General features: G+C 56.7%; 1 protein-coding gene across 1 annotated transcript; it reads left to right on the top strand.

Annotated features, from left to right (window-relative positions):
- Nucleotides 1-9,871: 9,871 nt before the first annotated feature.
- On the top strand, nucleotides 9,872-13,214 carry ZNF503 (zinc finger protein 503). The gene is made up of 2 exons (XM_063307679.1): nucleotides 9,872-10,785; nucleotides 11,633-13,214. Exons 1-2 carry the CDS (start codon nucleotides 10,483-10,485, stop codon nucleotides 13,175-13,177), a joined length of 1,848 nt encoding a protein of 615 aa, XP_063163749.1. The 5' UTR covers nucleotides 9,872-10,482; the 3' UTR covers nucleotides 13,178-13,214.
- Nucleotides 13,215-19,944: the final 6,730 nt, after the last annotated feature.

Genomic DNA, 19,944 nt, shown 5'->3' with positions numbered 1-19,944 from the left:
TGACGCCCAGAATGTCTATCTTTAATCTTGACATCTCACCAATAACTACATCCAATTTGCCCTGGCTCATAGATCTTACATTCCAGGTTCCAATGGTGTGTTGATCCTTAGAACATCGGATTCGCCGTTCACCACCAGCACCGTCGGCCGCTAACCGTCCTTTCGGCTTTGAGCTAGCTGCGTCATCACGACTGGGGCTAGTTGAGCTCATCCTCTGTTCCTCCCCAGTAGCATTTTGACCATCTTCCGACCTGGGGGTCTCATCTTCCGATGGTATACCGACATATCTCTGGTTGTATTATACGACATACGAAGCCATAAGTAAACCGACCACTTTACGGCTCAGTGCGTTGGGTTGCTTTTGAAGGACTGAGTGAAAATGGGCAATGAAGAACTTCCTTAAGTTTCAACTGCCCATTGTATGTGCACCATGAACTGTAGAGAGTGAGTTTAACTTGAAGGTGGCCTTACTGATGTCTTCTGTGAAGTAAAACCATCATTGAGATAAACCATATGAAAAACTAACTCATAAACAATTAGGAGGGTAAATGTTATGGAGTTTAGCAAGTACAGTAATATGAGAATAACATAAAAACTCGTCTTCTGTTGATTCCATGAATGCATCCATTTTGTTTTCTTGGCGGCAATATAGAAGTGATTTGCCATTGCTGCTGCCTCCCTGCATCATCATCACCATCATGGTTCCAAAACTAGTCTACAGCCATGGCATTTTCTGGTGGTCTCTCATCCAAACAAACCAGCTTCAACTCTGCTTTTCTTCTGGGGATCATCCATAGGCTCCTCTTGCTTTCACTGAAGTGACGAAAGCAGCATTGCACCCCAAGCTGGGCCCCTTCTGAATGTGTGTTCAAGATTGCAATATGCACAACAGGGGCAGGTCTTGCCTTGCAACGGTTCAACACTGCTTTCATCCAACTGACCAACTTGGTCACTGGTTTCAGCCAAGGTCAGCCAGCACAGGCAGAGAAACTGACAAAAATACTCAATGCCTTTGATTAGGGTTGGCTGCAAGAATGTTTTCCAGTTAGGACCAGGCTTCCTTGTTCGATGGTGCAGGAGACAGGCAGAAGTTTCGTTACTGCTGGATTGGGGGACAGACAGACCTTGATAGGTAAAGAAGTAAGAAATGAGACAAAACCACAGTACACTGAACTGTGAAAGGCATAGTTAATTTTTATTTCTTCCAATAAATACTTCAATACTGTGCTTCCAATGCTGTGCTTGTTTTTTAGACATGGCCTTGTAGATACCTGACCTGACACCAGAGGCTCTGGGGAACTAACAAGGTTTCGGAAATGCTCGTGAGGACACACCGGAAGTGAAGGGTGACTTTTTAAAAATACTCCCATGGGGGTGGGGGACTTTCCATTACATGCCAAATTCTCTGCAAGCAAAATAACCCTGGCCACCTCAAATAGAGTGGCATTTCTATCTCTGAAACTATGGTTTGTTTGTTTAAATCTCATTTTGGATTAAATGAAGGCTTGTTGGTCGCCCCGGATTCCGAAGGCTATCAGCATAGGAAGGAAGGTTGGTTTTAAGCAAGCGCAACTTCCATCAAGAAAGGTCCTGGCCCGTCTCCCCCGGCGGGAAGGCGCTGCCCTGCCCACTGCGGGGCCGGCCGCGATCACCCTCCCGCTGGCTCCCTCCTCGGTCCGCCGCCCATTTGCCGGCTCCAGCCCCAGCAGGCGGCTAAAGCAGCGGGGCGGGCGCTAGGGCCTGGGGGAGGCTTCCCTCCAAGCTCCACCTTTGGCGGAAGTGCGGCGGCTGCCCGGCTCAGCTGCGCGCTCGGCCCCGGCCCGGCCCGGCCCGCGTTAGGCTTCTGAGCGCGCCGCCGCGCACAAGTCGGAGCGCCTCGGCGTGGCCCCGAGCCGCTGCTTTCCCGTCGCCCCAACCCCGACTGGTCACCGGCCGTTGGGTCTGGCTGGCGCCATTGTGCCGGCCAAGCCGGAGCCGAACATCCCTGCCCCGGCCCGTCCCCGGGAGAGGAGGGCTCGCCGAGGGCCGCTCTGACGGCCGAAGGACGCCTCGGCTCGGGCCCACCGACCCCGCCGCTGGGTCCTAGAGGCGGAATCCGGGCGGGGAGAGGGCAAAGAGGCCTCCCCGCCGGCCTCGGGGGTCCTGCAGACGGCTGCGCCGGTGGAAGGAAGGCGCCCCGGCCGAGGCAGCCGAAATTCCCTCGAGGGTCGGCCGCCCCTCGACACCGGCTGGATTCCTCCCTCTGCGGCTCTCCGCAAAGCTCCCCGGCGGGGGTGGGGGAGAGGGCAGCGGGTCCTGCCTGGGGAAAAAGCTGCCCGAGAGGGGAGGCTGCGTGGCGAGCCGCGAAGCAACCCTGAGCGCGGCGCCTTTTGCTGGGGCGGAGGCGGTTTTCAGCCGCGGCAAAGGGGGCTCGACGTGGCCCCCCGCTTCTTTGCTTCTCCCCCCAAAAAAGAACCGGGAAGGTTCCCCACAACCTGGAGGGGACTCACCCGCCCTTCGTGGCTTTCCCAAGAGATCAAAGCGCGGGGCGGGAAGAGGAGAAGGGCGGGCGCTTTTGCGGAATTTCAGGGCGCTTTCGGCACACCACGAATGAAATGCTCCGTGGCTTGAAACCTGCAAGAGAAAAAGCGGAGACAGTTGAGTGTTTCCTTCCTTAGCCGAATGGCCAGTTCTAAGACCTCCCTCTCCCCCTCCACTTTTTTAATCAGAGGCACCGAATCCCATGGGCATTTCTTTCCTTTTCTGGGACCCTGGACGAAAGGAGCCCAAACTTTCCCTCTGGCTTTATCGATCTGCCAAGACAGGTAAAGCGTTCACCCCCGCTCCCCCTCGCCTGGCCTTACTTTTCAATTTAGAGGATTAAAAGAAAGTCACTCCGCTAACAGCCTTTAGTCCATCGCTAGCCCATATGTCAGCCTTGGCGCTTTAAATAATTATATTTGCATGCAGGGAGTGATTCATAAATATGTCAGGCCCGTGAAATATAGGCAGGCATTTCAAACTTTCTATTTAAAAAACATGAATTATGGCCACGAAAAATGTGTTCCCATTTAAGGGTGATACGGAGTATTTGGTGTCTAGTACGGAGGCCAATCCATCATAGAGACAATAAAGAGAGTTTTTGCCTGACGCGGGAAATTTATGGTTGCCCTTCTCTGCCCTAATAATTCAAGCATTGTGTCAGCCCGTGACAGCTTGTGCAGAAAAACAGCAAGCCCTGTTATCAATCAAAAAGCCCTTTTACATTTTTAGCAAAACTCGGATCATCCAGACACCCTTTTAATGTATATATTACATCATTATAGATCATTCTGTACTCCTCCCCCCCCTTCCTTTCTGCAACTCAACAAAAGATCCATCATTCCGGTGGACAGCCCTGATGAGTGCGGATGTAAATTATTTGGCACGTCACCGAAATACAGTCCCAAGTGACAAATCCACTTAGGTGGAATTAATTTTTAGGGCGCGTAGGATTTGGGCTTTGGGGAACAGCCTCCCGCAGATAGACCATCCGGAGAATAGTCGACCAAGTGGCTGCATAACCTGAATTACTTTTGCAAGACAGTTGTTAGGAACTTCACCGCCGAACTTTTTTTAACTCTCATAAATAATAGAGGTTATTTTAAATTTGATCATTGGAAATACCTTCCGTGGTTTTAAAACTTTTCTCCCACACATGCACACCTCGGTTGCTTTGCAAGCCCCGAATAGATCTGAGAATTTTGTAGAGCAGCTTGATCACCCAACTCTGCTCTCCCAATTTAATGAGGAAGCATCGGATTTCTCTTGTTTTTCCAGCGGCACGAAGGGAGCCCTGTGCAAGACAACTCGATCTTGCGCAGCTCCAATTTGCTCAACAGGGTTTGCGCAGGATCACTTCCGGTGGGGTTAAATAACCCCCTCCTCCTCCCCCCCCCAATTTTTCCATAATCGAAGGACCTCCCTTTCTTCAATTTGTCAGCTTAGCTTTCTTTCCCTTCAAACTGCAACCGAAACTCAGACTGGTACCCGGTACTGCTTTCTAAATTTAGCTTACATTCTCACGGATACCGATCGACCTTTCCATCTTTTGCCTCAATCTCTGATGTTTGGAAGTTGCTGGTATTGGTACTGGGAGTATTTTGGGGGGCAATTACTTTCCCTCCCAATTTTTTCTCCCCCACCAGCTTAAGTTCAAAGACCTAGAGGCTCTTCCTCTCCCTCTTTAAACGGCGTTGTCCCCTTACCAGGAGCTGAACTAATTTGGTTGAGGGGGTGCCTCCAAGTCCCCTTCGGCATCTAAGGAGCAGGATGCTAATGTCGTGGAACACACATGCACGGGCACGCGGGCGGGCGCGACCCCGGTGACTTCCAGGTTTCCCGAACGGGGGGCTATAAATCGCGCGCTAAGCTCCCCAGTCAAAAAGGGGCCTATCTGCCGGGTCGCCCAGCCCTCGAAAGGATTCTCTCAGAAAAGTTTCATTTTGCCAAACGCGACCGCGGATCTTTCTTATTTCGCCGCCTCTCCGCCCCCGCCGCCGAGAAACAAAGGCAGAGGAGCCGGAGCCCATCGCCTTGGGAGAGATCGGGAAAGGCCGGGGCGCCCTTTAACGAAGGAAAACCGAATACGGCATTTTCAGCCGTTCGGTTCAAGAGGCCAGGCCCCGGACGCCGGCCTGCCCGAGCCACGAGGGTCTCGCCGATCCCTGAAAAAGAAAAAAGAAGAGAACAAGCAGACGCGTTTTCGCGCCCGGGGGAGCCTTTGCGCCTAAGCGGATTTTCAATGTCTTTGCAATCTTTTTTATTTTCTTGGGGGCGGGGGGGGGGGTGTCCCAGCCTCAAGTGGCTGGGCAGGTGCGCCCCAAAAGTCGAGCAGGCGATAGATTCCGAGAGCTGCCGCGCTCCTTCCCATGGTCGCGAAGCACCCGAAAGCCGGAGGGCACCTCTCGCCTCCTCGCTCTGCCGGGAGCCTGGGGCGCTCGCCCCTCCGCGCCGCCCGAAGAGCGGACCTGCCGGCTCGATGGCTGCCAGGCACACGCGCGGGTCAGCCAGCGGGCTGGATCCCGAACATCCCGGGGTGACTCTGAAAGGCAACCTATTTGTTCCTTGCGGGGGAAGCTGAGCCAGAGAGGGTGCCTGCGTCTCCTTCGGTGAGCAGGTCTTCCCTGTAACAAGAGCTTCCCTGAGCGGGAAAAAAAAAACATCGGGAGGCCCAAATGGGCGCTTCCTCTCCGCTTGAATATATTCTACTTTTGTCCTAAGTGCAGCTGCTAGTTTATTATTATTATTATTATTATTATTATTATTATTATTATTTTAATGACCAGAAAAGGAAGGAATAAAGATTTCTGTTCACACAGACAGAGGCGGGCGCCGGCCGGCCGGCCGCCGTGTCTTTTCCTGTAATCTGCGAAAAAACCAGAAGTCAATCCAGGCTAGGCTAGAGACCTTTCCACCCCCCCCCCCGTTTTTTTTCTTTTTTGGGGGACGGAGGTGATCCTAACCAGGTTTTGCAGCTCACCAGGCTGACCTGTCAAGCGGATTATTTTAGAAGGAGATTAATAGGGGAGGCGGGCAGCAATAATAATCGTTTTGTTTGATGTGACAACTTTGATAGGCGTTGATTTACTTACAAACTGATAGGGTTTTAATTGAGCGCCTCCATCCCGCTTGAGATGAAAGAGAAGCCGCATTGAAAAGCTGCCCGATTGCCCTCCAGCCTCAATACTGATTAGCCATCTCGACAGTGAATAGTTCAAGGCATTTTCAAACTTTTCCACCTCCTCCTCCTCCTCCCCCCTCCTTCTTCCCCTCGCGCTCTTCCCTCTTCAAATAACTGCCAGCCCACGCCCCCTTTCCCCCCTCCTTCACTGAAAATAAATCATTTCCATTGTGTGCAAATAAAATCGACTTGACATCTTTGCCGATAGCTGGTAGGTAAACGAAAGTGTGGACTGGCACTTGCTAATTAATCCCCCCATTCTTCACCTCCCCGCGTAAAATAATGGCAGCCCCCTCCCTTTGATGGAGACTTCGTAAGTAAAGGGTTGAGGGTCTCCCGGATTTAATTTGTTGGAGATGGCGAAAGAGAGAACTCATCACTAAAAAGAAACCGAAACAAACTTCGAAGCAGATTGTGCAAATCCACCCGGCTAAATTCCACGGAGACTATTTGGGCAGTCGTGGGAACCGTAGCCCCAATACACAGGCTGAATCACAAACACAGATGGCAAGCCTGGTGAGGATTGATCATAGCTTCTGGTTTTCTTTTGCAGATGGGTGGGTCCTAGGAATCCAGCCCTTTGGGTTCGTTTAGAGTTGAGGAAAACTCAAACCCCGGTCAATTCAGCCCCTCGGGCTGACCGTCTCGTGTGAATCCAGCCGCTCTGTCCTATGAAACTAGCGTGACCGGAAGGTCTTAAGAAGGAGAAGGGGCGCTCTCAGGGAAAAGCGCCATTTTTTTTTAAGGCAGGATCTCAGGCTGACCTTTCACAAGCCGATCTCTTGATTGACCCATTGATCCTTCGGGCCTTTGGAAAGCCAGTTGGCAGGTCGGCGGCTGACTGAAAGCGTGCCGCAAAGGCCCAACGAAAGCTGTTACGTTTCAGAAGCTGCAAATCGCCCTACCTACTGGAAGCCAAAACTAGTGTGTGTCCCCCCTCTTCCATTTCTCTCACAAACACACCACACACACACATTCCACCTACTCTCGCTTTCCGATGTTTTCCTCCCTCTCTCTCTCTCTTTTGCACGTCAATACGCTGCTTGTTTTACACATGTCCCGGAGTTCACCTTTGATTCCCCTGTTTTAAGCACTGTAAGGAGGCCTCTTCTCGACCCCTTCCCCCCGTCTCTCTCTCTCTCTCTCTCCCCCTCTTTCTCTCGCCCACTCCACAGGAAAAAAAAAGCCTTTCCCACATCTAACACTACCTTAAGACAATTAATCTTTTACTCTTTTCACCCTGGGAGGCCGGACAAACACCATCGGGAAAAGTCGCTCTGGTCTGGTTAGGAAAACAGCTGGTTCGGGCACTTTCATGCAAATGAAGGCGAAATGAAGAACGGCTCGGCCTTTCTTTCTTCCTTTCTCTCTCTACCCTCACCCCCCCGCAAATCTATCTATCAGGGTTGACAAGCAAAGAGAGAGAGAGAGAGAGAGAGAGAGAGACCAAGGCGGCTGGCCTCGAAATCCCCTTTTCAGGGAGGATCCCCCGGTTCCGGGAAGCGGAGGTAAGCGGGACCCTCGCCGGCCTCGGCCAGAAGGTCCAGTGTCCCTCAAGCCTCTGGTCCGAAGGCCTTGGAGGGAAAGGACCAAGAAAGAGGAAGGGGAGCCCTGGAGAGAATCGGCACCAGCCTCTCCACCTTTCCTCCCCAAGGCCTTCGCCCTCCTCGCAGCCAGAAGGCGAGGGAGGTGGCGCCCCTGCGCTCGTCCCTACCCCTCCCTTGGAAACAGCGAAGGGGGTCCCGAGCCGTGCAGCTGGTGTGGGGCTCCCCAGGTGACCCCCCGCCCCGCTCAGAGCGGAGGCGCCGGGAGCTCTCGAGGAAGGACCCAAGGGGGCCTTGCCTGACACGGCCTCTGGGTCGGACCTTCCAGGAAAGCGTCCCCTTCTGTCGTGGCGGCTCCGGGTCACCTGGTCACGCCCCAGAACGAAAGGGCTGCCTTCGCACAACACACGGCAGCAGGTCAGGGACGTGCCGGCTCTGGCCGCACCACGTGCTAAGCTTGGCCAGCTTTAACCTTAGCTACATTTTTTGCGGGAGGTGTCGGGTGGTGGGAACTGTTGAGTTGGTTTATTCTGGGGATAACGTATGAAACCAGAAAAGGGTTGAGCGTGAGGTGTGAAGTCAGCCAGAGAGCGGAGATTGGAACCTGCTGCAGCACGCAACATTCTTGCTTCCCACTCCCCTAGAGAAGAAACCGTTTAGGTGATCAGGGTCAGAGTTGCGGAAGGCGATAGTGGGGAGTTGCCGAGAATTTGCAGTCTGATCCGATCTTCCCCGGGCGGCCAGTCTGGGGTTCGGCCTGGGGTTCCTCCGTCCCGCCAGAAAGCTGCCACCCAATTTCCCTGTCGCCCCGTCCCGTCCCTTGACGGTGGACAAATATACCAAGAGGTCTGGGGCCGGGGCCGAGGCAGGAAAACGGGAAGAGGGAGGCCGGGCCAAGGGGTCGGGGGAGGAAGAAGCCCCGGATACCAGCAAAGCCCAGGCCGCTTCCCAGCAGGCGATGGAGAGCGGCGTCCCACCCTCGCCGCGCCGCCGTCCCAGGGGTCACGTCGGCCCAGCGCTGGTGGGCGAGGACGCGCTCCAGCTCCGAACGGCCTTGGGAGGCAGCAGTGGCTCCGTTCAGCCGGCGGGCCTCCTGGGCTTCCCTCTCGGAGGAATCGGCTGGCCGAAAGAGGCCCAGCTTTGTCCCGGGCGACCAGGCGCCCACCCTGTCTGATCGCTGCTCCCCTTAATCCCGACCCCCGCCTCGGGAGCTGCCCAGGCCCCCGCGAAACCACCCAAACTTCTCGGCAACTCAGTGCCGCGGGACTCCTGGCGCAACCTGGCAGCCGCTTCGCGTTTCCTCGGAAAGGAACCGGCACCTGCAGACCGGGCTGCCTCGGAGCCTCCGTAGCGCCTCCGTCGACGCCGGATTCCATAAAGAGCTCTGTCCGGAGTCGCCGAGGACGGGTGGCGAAGGGGGCAGATCAGCAGCGGAACGCCAGAACACCCGGAGTAGCAGGAGGAGAAGGAACCGCGCTAGGAAAAGCAGTAGCAGTGGAAGGAGTCCTCAGAGCAACGCCGGTCGTTGTAGGGGTGGTTACGGTAATAACACAAGAGTAGGAGCTGGTGGAGTAACAGCCCTACGGAAGTAACAACAGTGGGAGTGACAGTGGTATCAAGGGTGGGCCCCCCGGGACTGCCACAGTACCAGGAGCCGGAGTGTGAGCGCTCTGGAAAAAAGGCCCGGCCCGCAGCGCGCTCTGTGGTGTCGGACGAAGGGAAGCGAGCCTCGCTCCTTGTTTTGTGGGCGCACAAATTGCATTTACTCGGAGCGATTTACTGTTCAAATGGAATGGCTCTTTTTCAAGGGAAGCCGTCTGTCTTTCTGTCTGTCTGTTGTCTGTCTGTCTCTCTCCCCCCCCCCCCTTCCTTCAAGTCGCACCAGGCTTGTAATCAGCAACACAACCTGACATAAATCAAGGCCGGATTGACAGGGGCTGACAAATAACTGATGGATTGCGGTTGGGGAGCATTGACAGCGGATGAAGGAGAGGAACCAAGGGAGAGCGCCTCCCCCCTCGCGGGCGGGGGCGGGAGAGACGGAGGGGGCGGGGCCTCCTGGGCACGTGATCCCAGCCTCGCTCAATCCCGGCGCGGGGCCTCCCCGGGCCCCTCCGGCTCGGATTGGAGGGCGCCGGGCTCGCGCTTCCAGGCGGCGAGGGAATTTTCCTCTTTTCGGTTCGCGCCGGGGGAAACCAGGGCCGGGTCCTGCGGTGGCCAGGTTCGCGCCCCCCCCCCCGCCGCATAAACTAGCCCGCCGGCCGTGCGGCGGCTGCGCGCCGAACATGTGCAACGACGTTCGCCCCGCCGCGGCTCGGAAGGCTGCGAAGCGGAGGCAAAGCCACCGGGGCAGCCCGGGCGACACTGTCCCTGCTCGGGCAAGGCGCGACCTGCGGCGATCTCTGCAGCGCCGTGCCCCGAAAAAGTGAGCGCGGCCAAGGCTCGGGGCTCGCCAAGCGCCCCTCGCCCGACGGGGAAAAAGCGCCGAGAACATCCGGGGCGGGGGGGGGGACGAGGAATGCCGGGGAGCTCGCGAACTGTGGCCGGCGCCGCGCTCCCGGGCCCGGCAGCCCCCCGAGGGGAGGGAGAAAGGCGGCGGCGGGGTGGGGGAGCGGGCAGGGCGGGGGCGGCCGCGGAAAAGCCCCTGAAGAGGGAGCGTGACGTCACATCCCCTTGACCCTCCAATCACCTCGGGGTCCCATTTGATTGGAAGGCGGCAAAGGCTTTAATCTCCGGCTAATTCAGCTGCTTTTGAAGTGACTTTCTTTGCCAGATCCGCGGCTGGCTGGGCAGCGGCTCGCAGCGCGGCTGAGCGGGAAGGCAGAGAAAAGGCGGCGGCCGGAGAGAGCCGAGGGCGAGCCAGCCAAGGGAAGGAGACCGGCCGGGGAGAGGGGGGACGGCGGAGGAAAAAGCCCCGGAGGCCCCCCGCCCCTCCCCCGCCACACAAAATCCCGAACAGCCGCGCAGACACGGATTATTTCTCTTGGGTTGCCAGCTTTTGAAGCCTTGGAGTCCCCCGTGCCCGAATTAAAAAAAAGCAGGACTTAGAAAGAATCGGAGGAATCGCCCCGCGATTGTTCTTCTTCGCCTTCTCCCGATTTCCAAGCGCGTCTCTGTGTGTGATCCTCCCCCCCCGCCCCCAGAGATCGCGATTGAAAGCAGACGCCCCGTTTCGGTTCCTGAGCAGCGCGCCCGGCGCTCCCCCACCCCGCGAGTTTTCATGCGAGGCTTTGGGTCATGATTACATCCCCCTTGCTTTCTGCCGTAAGAAGTAGTCAGCACGGAGGAGGCGCAGGAGGAGGCGCGAGAGAGCTCGGAAGCGGCGGCGCTGATCTTCCTTGGCAAAGCGGACTTTCTGGGAACCTTACTGGCGGCGGCGGCGGCAAAGCTTGCTTCCACTCCATCCCCCCTTCGGACCCTTTGCGCCAGGCCAACCGTCTGCCCATCAAAGTCTTGAAAATGCTCACGGCACGGACGGGGCACATTTTGCACCCCGAATACCTCCAGCCGCTGCCTTCCACTCCGGTCAGCCCTATCGAGGTAAGACCCCCTTCCCTGGGGCGCTCCCGAGAATCCTTTGTAGGGCGCTTTCCCGTTTCCCGTCCCGCCTCGGGCAACTGCCGGGCAGCAGAACCGGGCTTACTTGGAAGTAAAACCTTTCGGAGGCGCACGGCGCACTCAACCGCCCTAACCTCGATGGAGGGCGACGCTCCCCGGCTTTTCATTTTGCAAGCTCCGCGGCTTTGCGCCCGCATTCTCGACCGTAAACGAGCGCCCGCTTGCTCCAACGGAATTTGCCATTTAATCCACAGGCTCATTCCTCCCCCCACCCCCGGTTTGTTATGGAAGCAAAGCAGATAACCATCCAAGGGATGGTAATCTGAAACTCGCCAGCCCCGACCTGCTGGCTCGTGGTTTTGGAAAAGAAACCGCTCTGGCCTCTTTTAATGTGTGCGTTCAAAAACAAAACCTCTTCGGGGCAGTTGGGTTGGGAACGGCTGTTCAAAGGAGCGGCAACGGGGCGGTGGCAGCAGGGTGTGAATGCGTGAGGGGCGCGCGAGGCAGGAGCCCGTCCAAGGGTCCCTTGCCCGGGCTCGGTTCGGCGTCCCTGCGGTGCCCGCGAAGGAGCCCCAACTAGACGAGCGTCGCCCGGGGGCGGGGGAGCACGGCGCCAGGGCTGCCCTTGCCTTGCAGTGCGGGGTGCGGGGGCGCCCCAGAGGATGCCGCAGGCTGCCGCCTTCAAAGGCGCCGCAGCGGCGAAGGTGGTTGCTGGCGTCGAGGGGGGCAGGCCCCGCCCGGGCAGCTGCTTGGGGTGCCTCCCTGCCCGCCCCGAGCTCCGCACTCAGGGTTCCCTCTCTTCTCTCCCCTCCTCCCCGGCCTTCTGCAGCTGGACGCCAAGAAGAGTCCGCTGGCTCTGCTGGCTCAGACGTGCTCCCAGATCGGCAAGCCGGACCCCTCGCCCTCCTCCAAGCTCTCCTCCGTCACGTCCAGCGGCGGCGGGGGCGGCGACAAGGAGGCGTCCAAGGCGGGGCCCCTGAAGCTCAGCGACATCGGCGCCGAGGACAAGTCCAGCTTCAAGCCCTACTCCAAGCCCGGCGCGGATAAGAAAGACTCCTCGGCCGGCGGAGGCCCCGCGGCCGCCTCCGGGGGGAGCTCGGGCGGTGGCGGCGGCGGCGGCGAGAAATCGGGCTTCCGGGTGCCGAGCGCCACCTGCCCGCCGTTCACGCCAAGGACAGGCAGCCCCAGCTCCAGCGCCTCGGCCTGCTCGCCCGGCCTGCTGCCCGGCGGGGAGAGCAAGGGCGGCGGCGGCGGGGGCGGCGGCGGCGGCGAGGCGGAGAAGAAGGAGGCGGCCGAGAGCTGCGGCAAGGGCAGTTCGGACGGCTCCGGGCGCCTGGGCGCGAGCGGCGGCGGCCTCCCGACCGAGTTGAGTCAGGCCCACGAGGGCGCCAAGGGGCTGCTGGCTGGCGTCGCTTCGGCCGCCGCCTGCTCAACCTCGGAGTCCTCCTGCAGCGCCGTCCCGTCGTCGGTCGCCGCCGCCGCCTCGGTGCTGGGCTCTGCCGGCCTGGTGGCGCCCGTGTCCCCCTACAAGCCGGGCCAGACGGTCTTCCCGCTGCCGCCGGCCGGCATGAGCTACCCGGGCTCGCTGGCCGGCGCCTACGCCGGCTATCCTCCGCAGTTCCTGCCGCCGGGCGTGGCGCTCGACCCCAGCAAGGCCGGCAGCCTGGGGGGCGGCGGCGGGGGCGCGGGCGGCGGCAAGGCGGCGGGCTCGAGTCCGCTGGCCGGCGCCTCGCCCCCGTCGGTGATGACGGCCAGCCTGTGCCGCGACCCCTACTGCCTGAGCTACCACTGCGCCAGCCACCTGGCGGCCGGCGCCTCCTGCGCCCACGAGCAGGCCCTCAAGGCCGGCGGCTACCCGCTGGTCTACCCGGCGCCGCCGCTGCACGCCGGCCCGCCCTCGCTGGCCGGCCACCCGCTCTACCCGTACGGCTTCCTGCTGCCCAACGACCCCCAGCCGCACAGCTGCAACTGGGTCTCTGCCAATGGGCCCTGCGACAAACGCTTCGCCACCTCGGAGGAGCTGCTCAGCCACCTGCGGACTCACACGGCCTTCCCCGGCCCGGCCGAGAAACTGCTCTCCGGCTACCCGAGCTCCAGCTCACTGGCCGCCGCTGCTGCCGCCGCCATGGCCTGCCACATGCACGTCCCCAGCTCGGCGGCGGCGGCCGGTGCCCCGGGCAGCCCCGGCGCGCTGGCCCTGCGCAGTCCGCACCATGCCTTGGGACTCAGCAGCCGCTACCACCCCTATTCCAAGAGCCCCCTGCCCACCCCCGGAGCCCCCGTGCCGGTCCCGGCCGCCACTGGACCGTATTACTCCCCTTATGCACTCTATGGGCAGAGACTGACGACAGCCTCCGCGCTGGGATACCAGTGAGTTTTTTTTCCCCGGGGCGGAGGGGGGCGTCTGGGGTTGGGGGTTTTTTGGTGGTCGGAGGGGGGTTGTCTGTGGGGGGGATTTCAAACCACACTTTCGGGGGGGAAGGAAAGAGGGCCGAGCATCCCTTCGAAACTTTCTTAAGAATAAAAGACCAGACAAATTGAAATTGGACGTTTTTTAATAAATATATATATAAAGATAGTGTTCATCTTGAGGACTGGATCCATGGGCACTGTATTTATTTATGTTAGCTTCAAGCGGGACGATGAATCAATAAAAAGTGCATTACCTAACTTCAGCTCGATAGGCTTCAAGGCAAAAAAAAAAAAACCGAAGTGGAAACACCCGTTGTAGAATATACATCAATAAAAAGAAAACAAGAAATAGAGGTCTTCTCTTTAATGTTACTTTAAAATTGCTATGGTTGTATTGTACGTTCTTATTTAACGTGGGTGGGTGGGGCAAACCCCTCAATGCATGTCTCTTTAGAAGAACAACGCTGCTTTACTTGCAATTTGTCGATTCCAGTTTCAAATTGCAGCAAGTTTTCAAGATGTATTCCATGGCAAGAGAGAGAATTGGTATTTTTTGTATGTATTCTGGAAGAAAGGAAACCCAACCACAACTCTTTCCCAAAAACCTCCGTTTGCCTTATTTTTATTCTTTAAAAGGAACACTTGACTATTTTTTAATTTTTAAGTCCACCCTGTAGCTGGGACAGGAACAAGGGTGACGTCATGTATTTAAAATAATAGACAATGTATCGCTTTAAAAGATTAAAATTCTGTATATTTGATGTATTAAAAAAAGGTTTACTTTTCTTTTGAAATAACCCTTTGGAGTCTGTTATAAATGCACTTAATTATGGGGCGGATGAAAGTAACGAGAAAGAAAAACAGCAACTGAAGGTTGATTATAGTCAGCTTTTATTAGTACCTGATACTTTTCTTCTTGTACTCCGAAAACAGGGCATTCCTATTACAGCAGCCGCAGCGTCATTAAGCAGAACCGGCAATTTAAAAACGAGCGAAGCCAGCTTCTGTTCTAAGGGGAAGGGAGGCGTTTGGCTTCTCCGATTTTGCCGCGGAAGAAAGGCGGGCTTTTAGGAGAAGGAAGCTCGCCGGGCACCGTTTTTACGCCCAGCGAATGGATCCCTACCTCCGTGTGGGAAAACGTGGGCCACAATCCAGCGAGGGCCTGGAAGGAATGGGGCTGGCGGGAAGGGAACTCGGCTGTCGCTCTTGGCTTGCGCAGGAGAACCTCCCGCAGGAGAAGCCGAGCTCGACCGTTGCACGAACGACCTGGTTTTCCGTCCCAAAGGAGTGGCAAACGTGGAGCGGGACGGACGGAGTGGAGCAGGTTTTTCAGAACTAGCGAGAAAGTTCTGCGGATTCCTAGCGAGTGGGGTGGGGGAATATTTCGAAGTCCGGGTTGGATTGGCCGGACTGCTGCAACTTCACTGAGTGGAGCCGAAACGGATTGTAGAATGCTCTTCCAGGCAGTGGAGAAGAAGGTCGATGAAAGACTCAGTGGTGACATTCGCACGTGCTAAATTGGGTTAGTGTTGACCCTGAGTTACGGCTTTCTGTGTCTGTGGCTTAGTTGTTATGTGAACAAAATCCCTTTGGTTGGTTAGTAGTTCGTGATCTTGTGTTCCTAGCCAGTGGGCTTTTTCAGGAATCGGTTTAGGCGTCTTGTGTGAATACGGCCACGGTGGTGGAGGAACAGATTGCCAGTAATTTAAGAAAACTGACTGTAGCCCTAATCCCCAGGTCACTGTTACGGAAGTAGTTGCCTCGAAAAGGGAGGGGTCGTGACTCTGGATCCGGGGTGGGGGGAATTGAAAGGAATCCCCATCTCATGAAATGAGATTTGGGGAGAGGGATGACTCTTAATCGCTTGCTATTCCAGCGCAGGCTTGCGGCCTGATTCCCATTTTTTTTTTTTTTACTTCCAAGTAGATTTCTTCCTACAAGATGAAGACCTTTTCAAGGGCTGCGGGACATAGGCGTGAGTGAACATGGACTGCAATACCTTCAAAACGCCTTATCCCGTTTTCTGCCTTCCTTTCCTTTTTATTTCCATTTACTTCCTCCCCCTTTTGGGGGGGAGGGGGTAACAGAAAAAAACTTGTCCTTAGTTTGCCTTCAGTTTGGAGAGATCTTGTGCTACTACGCAGTATTGGATGCAAACTGAAAGGGCCGTTGAAAAGCAGTTCCGGGGAAAGAGGAACAGCAGGGACGGTGGAGCAGAAAATCAAACAGCAATATATCCTTTTTAAAAATCTTCTAAGATCTCCCCTTTTTAAAAAAAATGTAAATGGCACTCAAAGCTGTGCAGCTGTGCATTTCCACTGTCTTGCAAAGGGAATGCTTGGGATAAAAGTAGTGAAACGTGTGCGCGCGCAAAGACCTGTTTCAGCTTCGTTTTAGGGATCGGCGTGTATTAGTCGGTAGCCTCAATCTTCTGAGGCGGTAAAACTTCTCAAGTCAGAAAACAAGCGAACGCGGGCCGACTCAAGAAGGAAGGAAACGGCGAGGGGGGCAGCCAAGGCGGGAGCGAGGGCCGCACGGAAGCATTTTAAAAATTCGTTTTTAGTAGCTTTATTTTGGTTCGCCGTTTCGGTCAAATAATTAGCAGATCTGACGGTGCGAACTGGTTAGCGGGGCGTGGGGGCGGCTCCGGCTTTGCAAAAGTTAGTTTCTTTCCTTGCCCGGCTGCGGGTGGCGCGGAATTGCCGGGCGAGGATTGCTTTCGCAATTCACCGACGGCCCGAAGGACGAGCCGTCCCTTCTGCTGTGGCTGCTGCTGTTACCAGGATCATCTCAGCTCTGCTCTTTTGTCCCTGGAGGCCAGGAGGGGCTTTTGGTGTTTGTCACAACCAAGACTAACTCGGGGGGGGGGGGGGGCGAAGAGAGATTGCGAGTGACTAGTCGTGGCTTCGGCGCGGAAGCGAAGGGCTGGATTTCTGCAAAATTAGAGTCGCTCCGTCCGGCTCCCTGCGTGAGGCCACTTGTTGACGTGTTTTGCTTTATTTGTCGCGGTGAGGTTTTAAAAGGTAACTAAATCTCACTGGTAGGACCAAATGCCCTGGGGCGGGGGAGAGAAAAACCCTTCCAGGAACACGTGTCAAGAAAAACTTTGGAGGTAGAAATGGTTAAAGAAAACATGTGTTTTTCAATTAAGATGTTCTTTTCTGAGTAGCAAGGCTCGCAAAGGACCCGATCCGTTTTCCCCGGGCAATTGGAACAGGAAGAATCTGCGGGGGATCATGCTTGTGCGCAGCTCCCCAGGTTGTGCAGCGACCTTGTCGACCCGGCGGAAAGAATGGGGCAATAGAGACAAGCTAATGTAACCCCCCTCCGCCCCTCACCGTCTTAATAGGTCTACCGTAAGTAAACCTGGGCGGTGCAGGGCCCGGTTTGGGCAAACGTGGCCCTGTTGTAGTCGGGCAAAAACCCTTGATCTGGGAGCCCTAAACCCCCCGTGGAGCTTTCTCTCCCTCTGACCTGCTCTAAGGCCAGGGAAGAGGCGCGTGACAAGGACCAGGATGCGTGTCACGAATCGCTGTAGTCCGACAGAAGCCAAGGCAGGCCTGCCGAACTTCTCTCGCACCCCACGCCGGTTCTGCGAAGCCGGGAGACGGCCGGGCGCGGCGAGGGCTGCCGGCGGGGCTCTGGCCCTTTGAACGCCACCGGGGTCTCGGGTGACCTAGAAGGCCGGGTGGACAAGCGTCGCCTGCCTCTAAGGCGGAAAGCCCGGGTGGGGCAGGGGGCAGCCGCCTTTCCCGTCGCTGCAGGGAGAGCAACATAGGCCTCGCTTGCTGCCTCTCTTCGTGGCTGGATGCAGCCAGCAGCCTCCCCGGAACCTGAGGACGGCGTTCACACGACTCAGTCCAACTGCTGGCCGAGTTAGGCTGTCGTCTGGTCCAGCACCCGGGTCTAGGTAAAGAGGCTGGGGGCGCAAAGATGGCAAAGGACGCGGTTGCTGACTAAAGCCTCTTGGCCCCGTCGGATCCCCTTCCTTCTTCTCCGCCCCGCCTTATTCAGGGGAAAGTGGTCGGAGGAGGCGCCTGGGGCCGGATTTCTCCGAGGCGGAGGTCCGCATGAAGCGTCCGGAGGAAAGGGCATACAGCAGGACAAGGCCTTGCTTGGCACCGGCCCTCGGGCCCCAACCTGCGGATGCCTTTCGCCGGGGTTCCCCCCGACGCAGGGCGACGATCGAGTTAACGGTTATCGAGAAAGCAGGCCGGCGGGGAATTGTGAAGCGACTTGCGTATTCGCGGCCCTAGGAGGAAGAGTGGAAGTGGCAATGATCTCAATATAACTAGTATTAGTAACGAGTAGAGGAGAGAAGCCACGACTCCAACGTAACTTTGCTCTCGTGAGGATGGGCGAGCTGCAGCTGGAGGGCCTGAGGGCGGCCGGGCAGAGAGGCGGCGCTCGGCTGGCTGAGCCTCTTTCTCCGCAGGGCAACTAGTCCGCTCCCCGGTGGCGGGGCTGGAAAGGAACCCAGAGAAGCGGAGGAGCCGGAGGCCGGCCGGCCGGCCGGCCTGCCTGCCTGCCTGCCGGGCAACTACGCGGCGTTCCCCCGACCTTGAGATGCGGGCGTCGAAGAAGCCAACCTGCGGGCAGGCAGGCTCATCCCGAGGCCTCTTTGGCCGTGGGAGAACCCGCGAGGCCGGGCCGAGTTCCCACGACACGCCGAACTGGGAAGAAGCTGGGTTAACTTCCCCTCGGTAGTTTGTACCCGAGCGCGTTGCGCGAACCCAGCCGGGGCGGGTCGCTTATGGTCGCGTTTTATTCTGAGTCCAGCAAAAGCCGGTCAAAGTATCCAGGAGAGCTCGCGGAAGCTTACGCATATGATCCCCTGTAAATATTAATTTATTTAGCGGTTTAACAAATGCTAGAATTTGGGCGAAACTATTCTCTTTCCCCCACCGTCGTCTTAATTAATCAAACAGCGAGGAAAGCGCTTGGAGAATCTCACAGCCGAGCCCGCCCCGTTTCCTCCCCCGACTACTGTTCACTTTGGAGCGTCCACGTCCTCCCCGCGCTTCTGTTTTTCACGCCGAATCCTTCAAAACAGTCCTTCCTGGCCAGATCCGGATTGCCCTTGTGTGATCCCCGAGTGCCATTTGGTGGGGAACGAGAGCGGTGGTTCTCCTGGCGGTCCCTTGGGAATCGAGGATTTGCACTCGAAATTTCGGGGCTCCACGAGAAAGCTGGTTCCCTGTGAAATGCCAGATCTAGGGAGAGGGATCAAATCGTGGGGATATCCCCTTTCCACCCATGAACAGATCATCGGCTGCTCCGAAAAGCGCGCGCCTGGTCCGGCTGTGTCCTTAGCGCTTTGGGGCAAGAGTGAGCGCAGGTTCTCCATCCTCCCGCGGAACGTGGAAACAGAAAGCTACATCCACTCCTGTCGGGGGGGGGGTGGTGTGCATGCACGTTTGAATCTGACGTGTCTTCCCTGCTGCTGCTCTTGCCTTCATCCAGACAACCAGAGGAGGCTGTCGGCCGCCTTCAACGGCGCGCCGAGGACAGGAAGCGTGAGAACCGAGGCCTGCTACAACCTGGAATATCGCCGTGGGCACGCGCGTGGGACTTTTTGAGATGGCTTGAAAGGGAGGCACCGACGGCGGCGGAGAAGCGCCCTCCCCGCATCAAAGCACCGAAGCCTCTTCCTTCCTTCGTCCGCCTTTTCTGTTTCTTTTTTACTACTATTCTTTTGCCCGTTGGTTCGTTCGTTCCTTCTTCTTTCCTGCCTTTTCCCTCCCTCCTTCCTTCCTTTTCATCCCCAAACCCTTGCGTGTATCCCAGTTACTTCAGCTTCCCCAGAAGAACTTCTGCCTAGTTTGGTGTCCAATAGCTCTTTATTTAGAATCAGCCGAAGACGTAAGATGATAAAGAGATCGACTGTTTCGCCAGACAACAACTTCTCTTGGTTACTACTAGTAGTAAATTAAGGGGTAAATTCATTAGCTCGTTCGTATCCACCACATTCTGTTGCCTTGCTTTATCGGCGCACGGTGATGACACAGGGATTAAAAATGGGGAAAGTCGGAGCGGTGCTCGCGCTCTCCCCGCTCCGCCTCTTTGTTTCGCTGAATATTCTCCCCCATTTCAGGCAACGAAGCACCGCCAGGCGGCGCTGTTCAGTTCTTCCAAGACGGCAATAAAATCACAGGTTTGAGCCGCTACTTGGCTGGCGGGCGGGCGGGCGGGCGGGGGCGGGGGTGTTAAATTGCTCTTGCGCCCAGGTCTTAGTACCTCGTCGTAGGTATGCTTGAATGCACGTGCGTACGCACACGCATTCACAGAAGGGGGTCTAGGGTGGGTCTAGCAACCGGTTTGATTGGAAGGGAAAGACTGCAGCAGTACAAATGGATGAAACTAAGATGAAAGGAAGGCACCCCACTCTTAAATCTTCCTCTTTCGTAATCGCTGTTGCAATTTCACAGGGCGTGCTTGGGGGAGCGCATCAAATTATATTTTCTATCCAAACCGTTTGGAAGTACACGTTTTCAGACCAGGTAACTCCTGGCGACTTATTGTAAGATGTTTTTCTCTCTGAAACTTGGGAGGTTGACCCCCTTTTTTTTTCCAAAGGTTTTGGTAAAGTGCAACAGTTTGGGATCTTAAGACACCACAGCTGTTCTCCCCTGTTGGAAGGGGCCACACAAGGCAGATTTGGACAGAGTAACAAGACCCTAGTTTAGTGTTTCTCAACTTTGGCAACTTTAAGATGGGTGGACTTCCAAC

The sequence above is a fragment of the Candoia aspera genome, chromosome 6 (genome assembly GCF_035149785.1).
Source record: "Candoia aspera isolate rCanAsp1 chromosome 6, rCanAsp1.hap2, whole genome shotgun sequence".
In the NCBI taxonomy this organism is placed as follows: Eukaryota; Metazoa; Chordata; class Lepidosauria; order Squamata; family Boidae; genus Candoia; species Candoia aspera.
The sequence above is the reverse complement of the archived record's forward strand: the minus strand, read 5'-3'. Positions and strand labels throughout refer to the sequence as shown.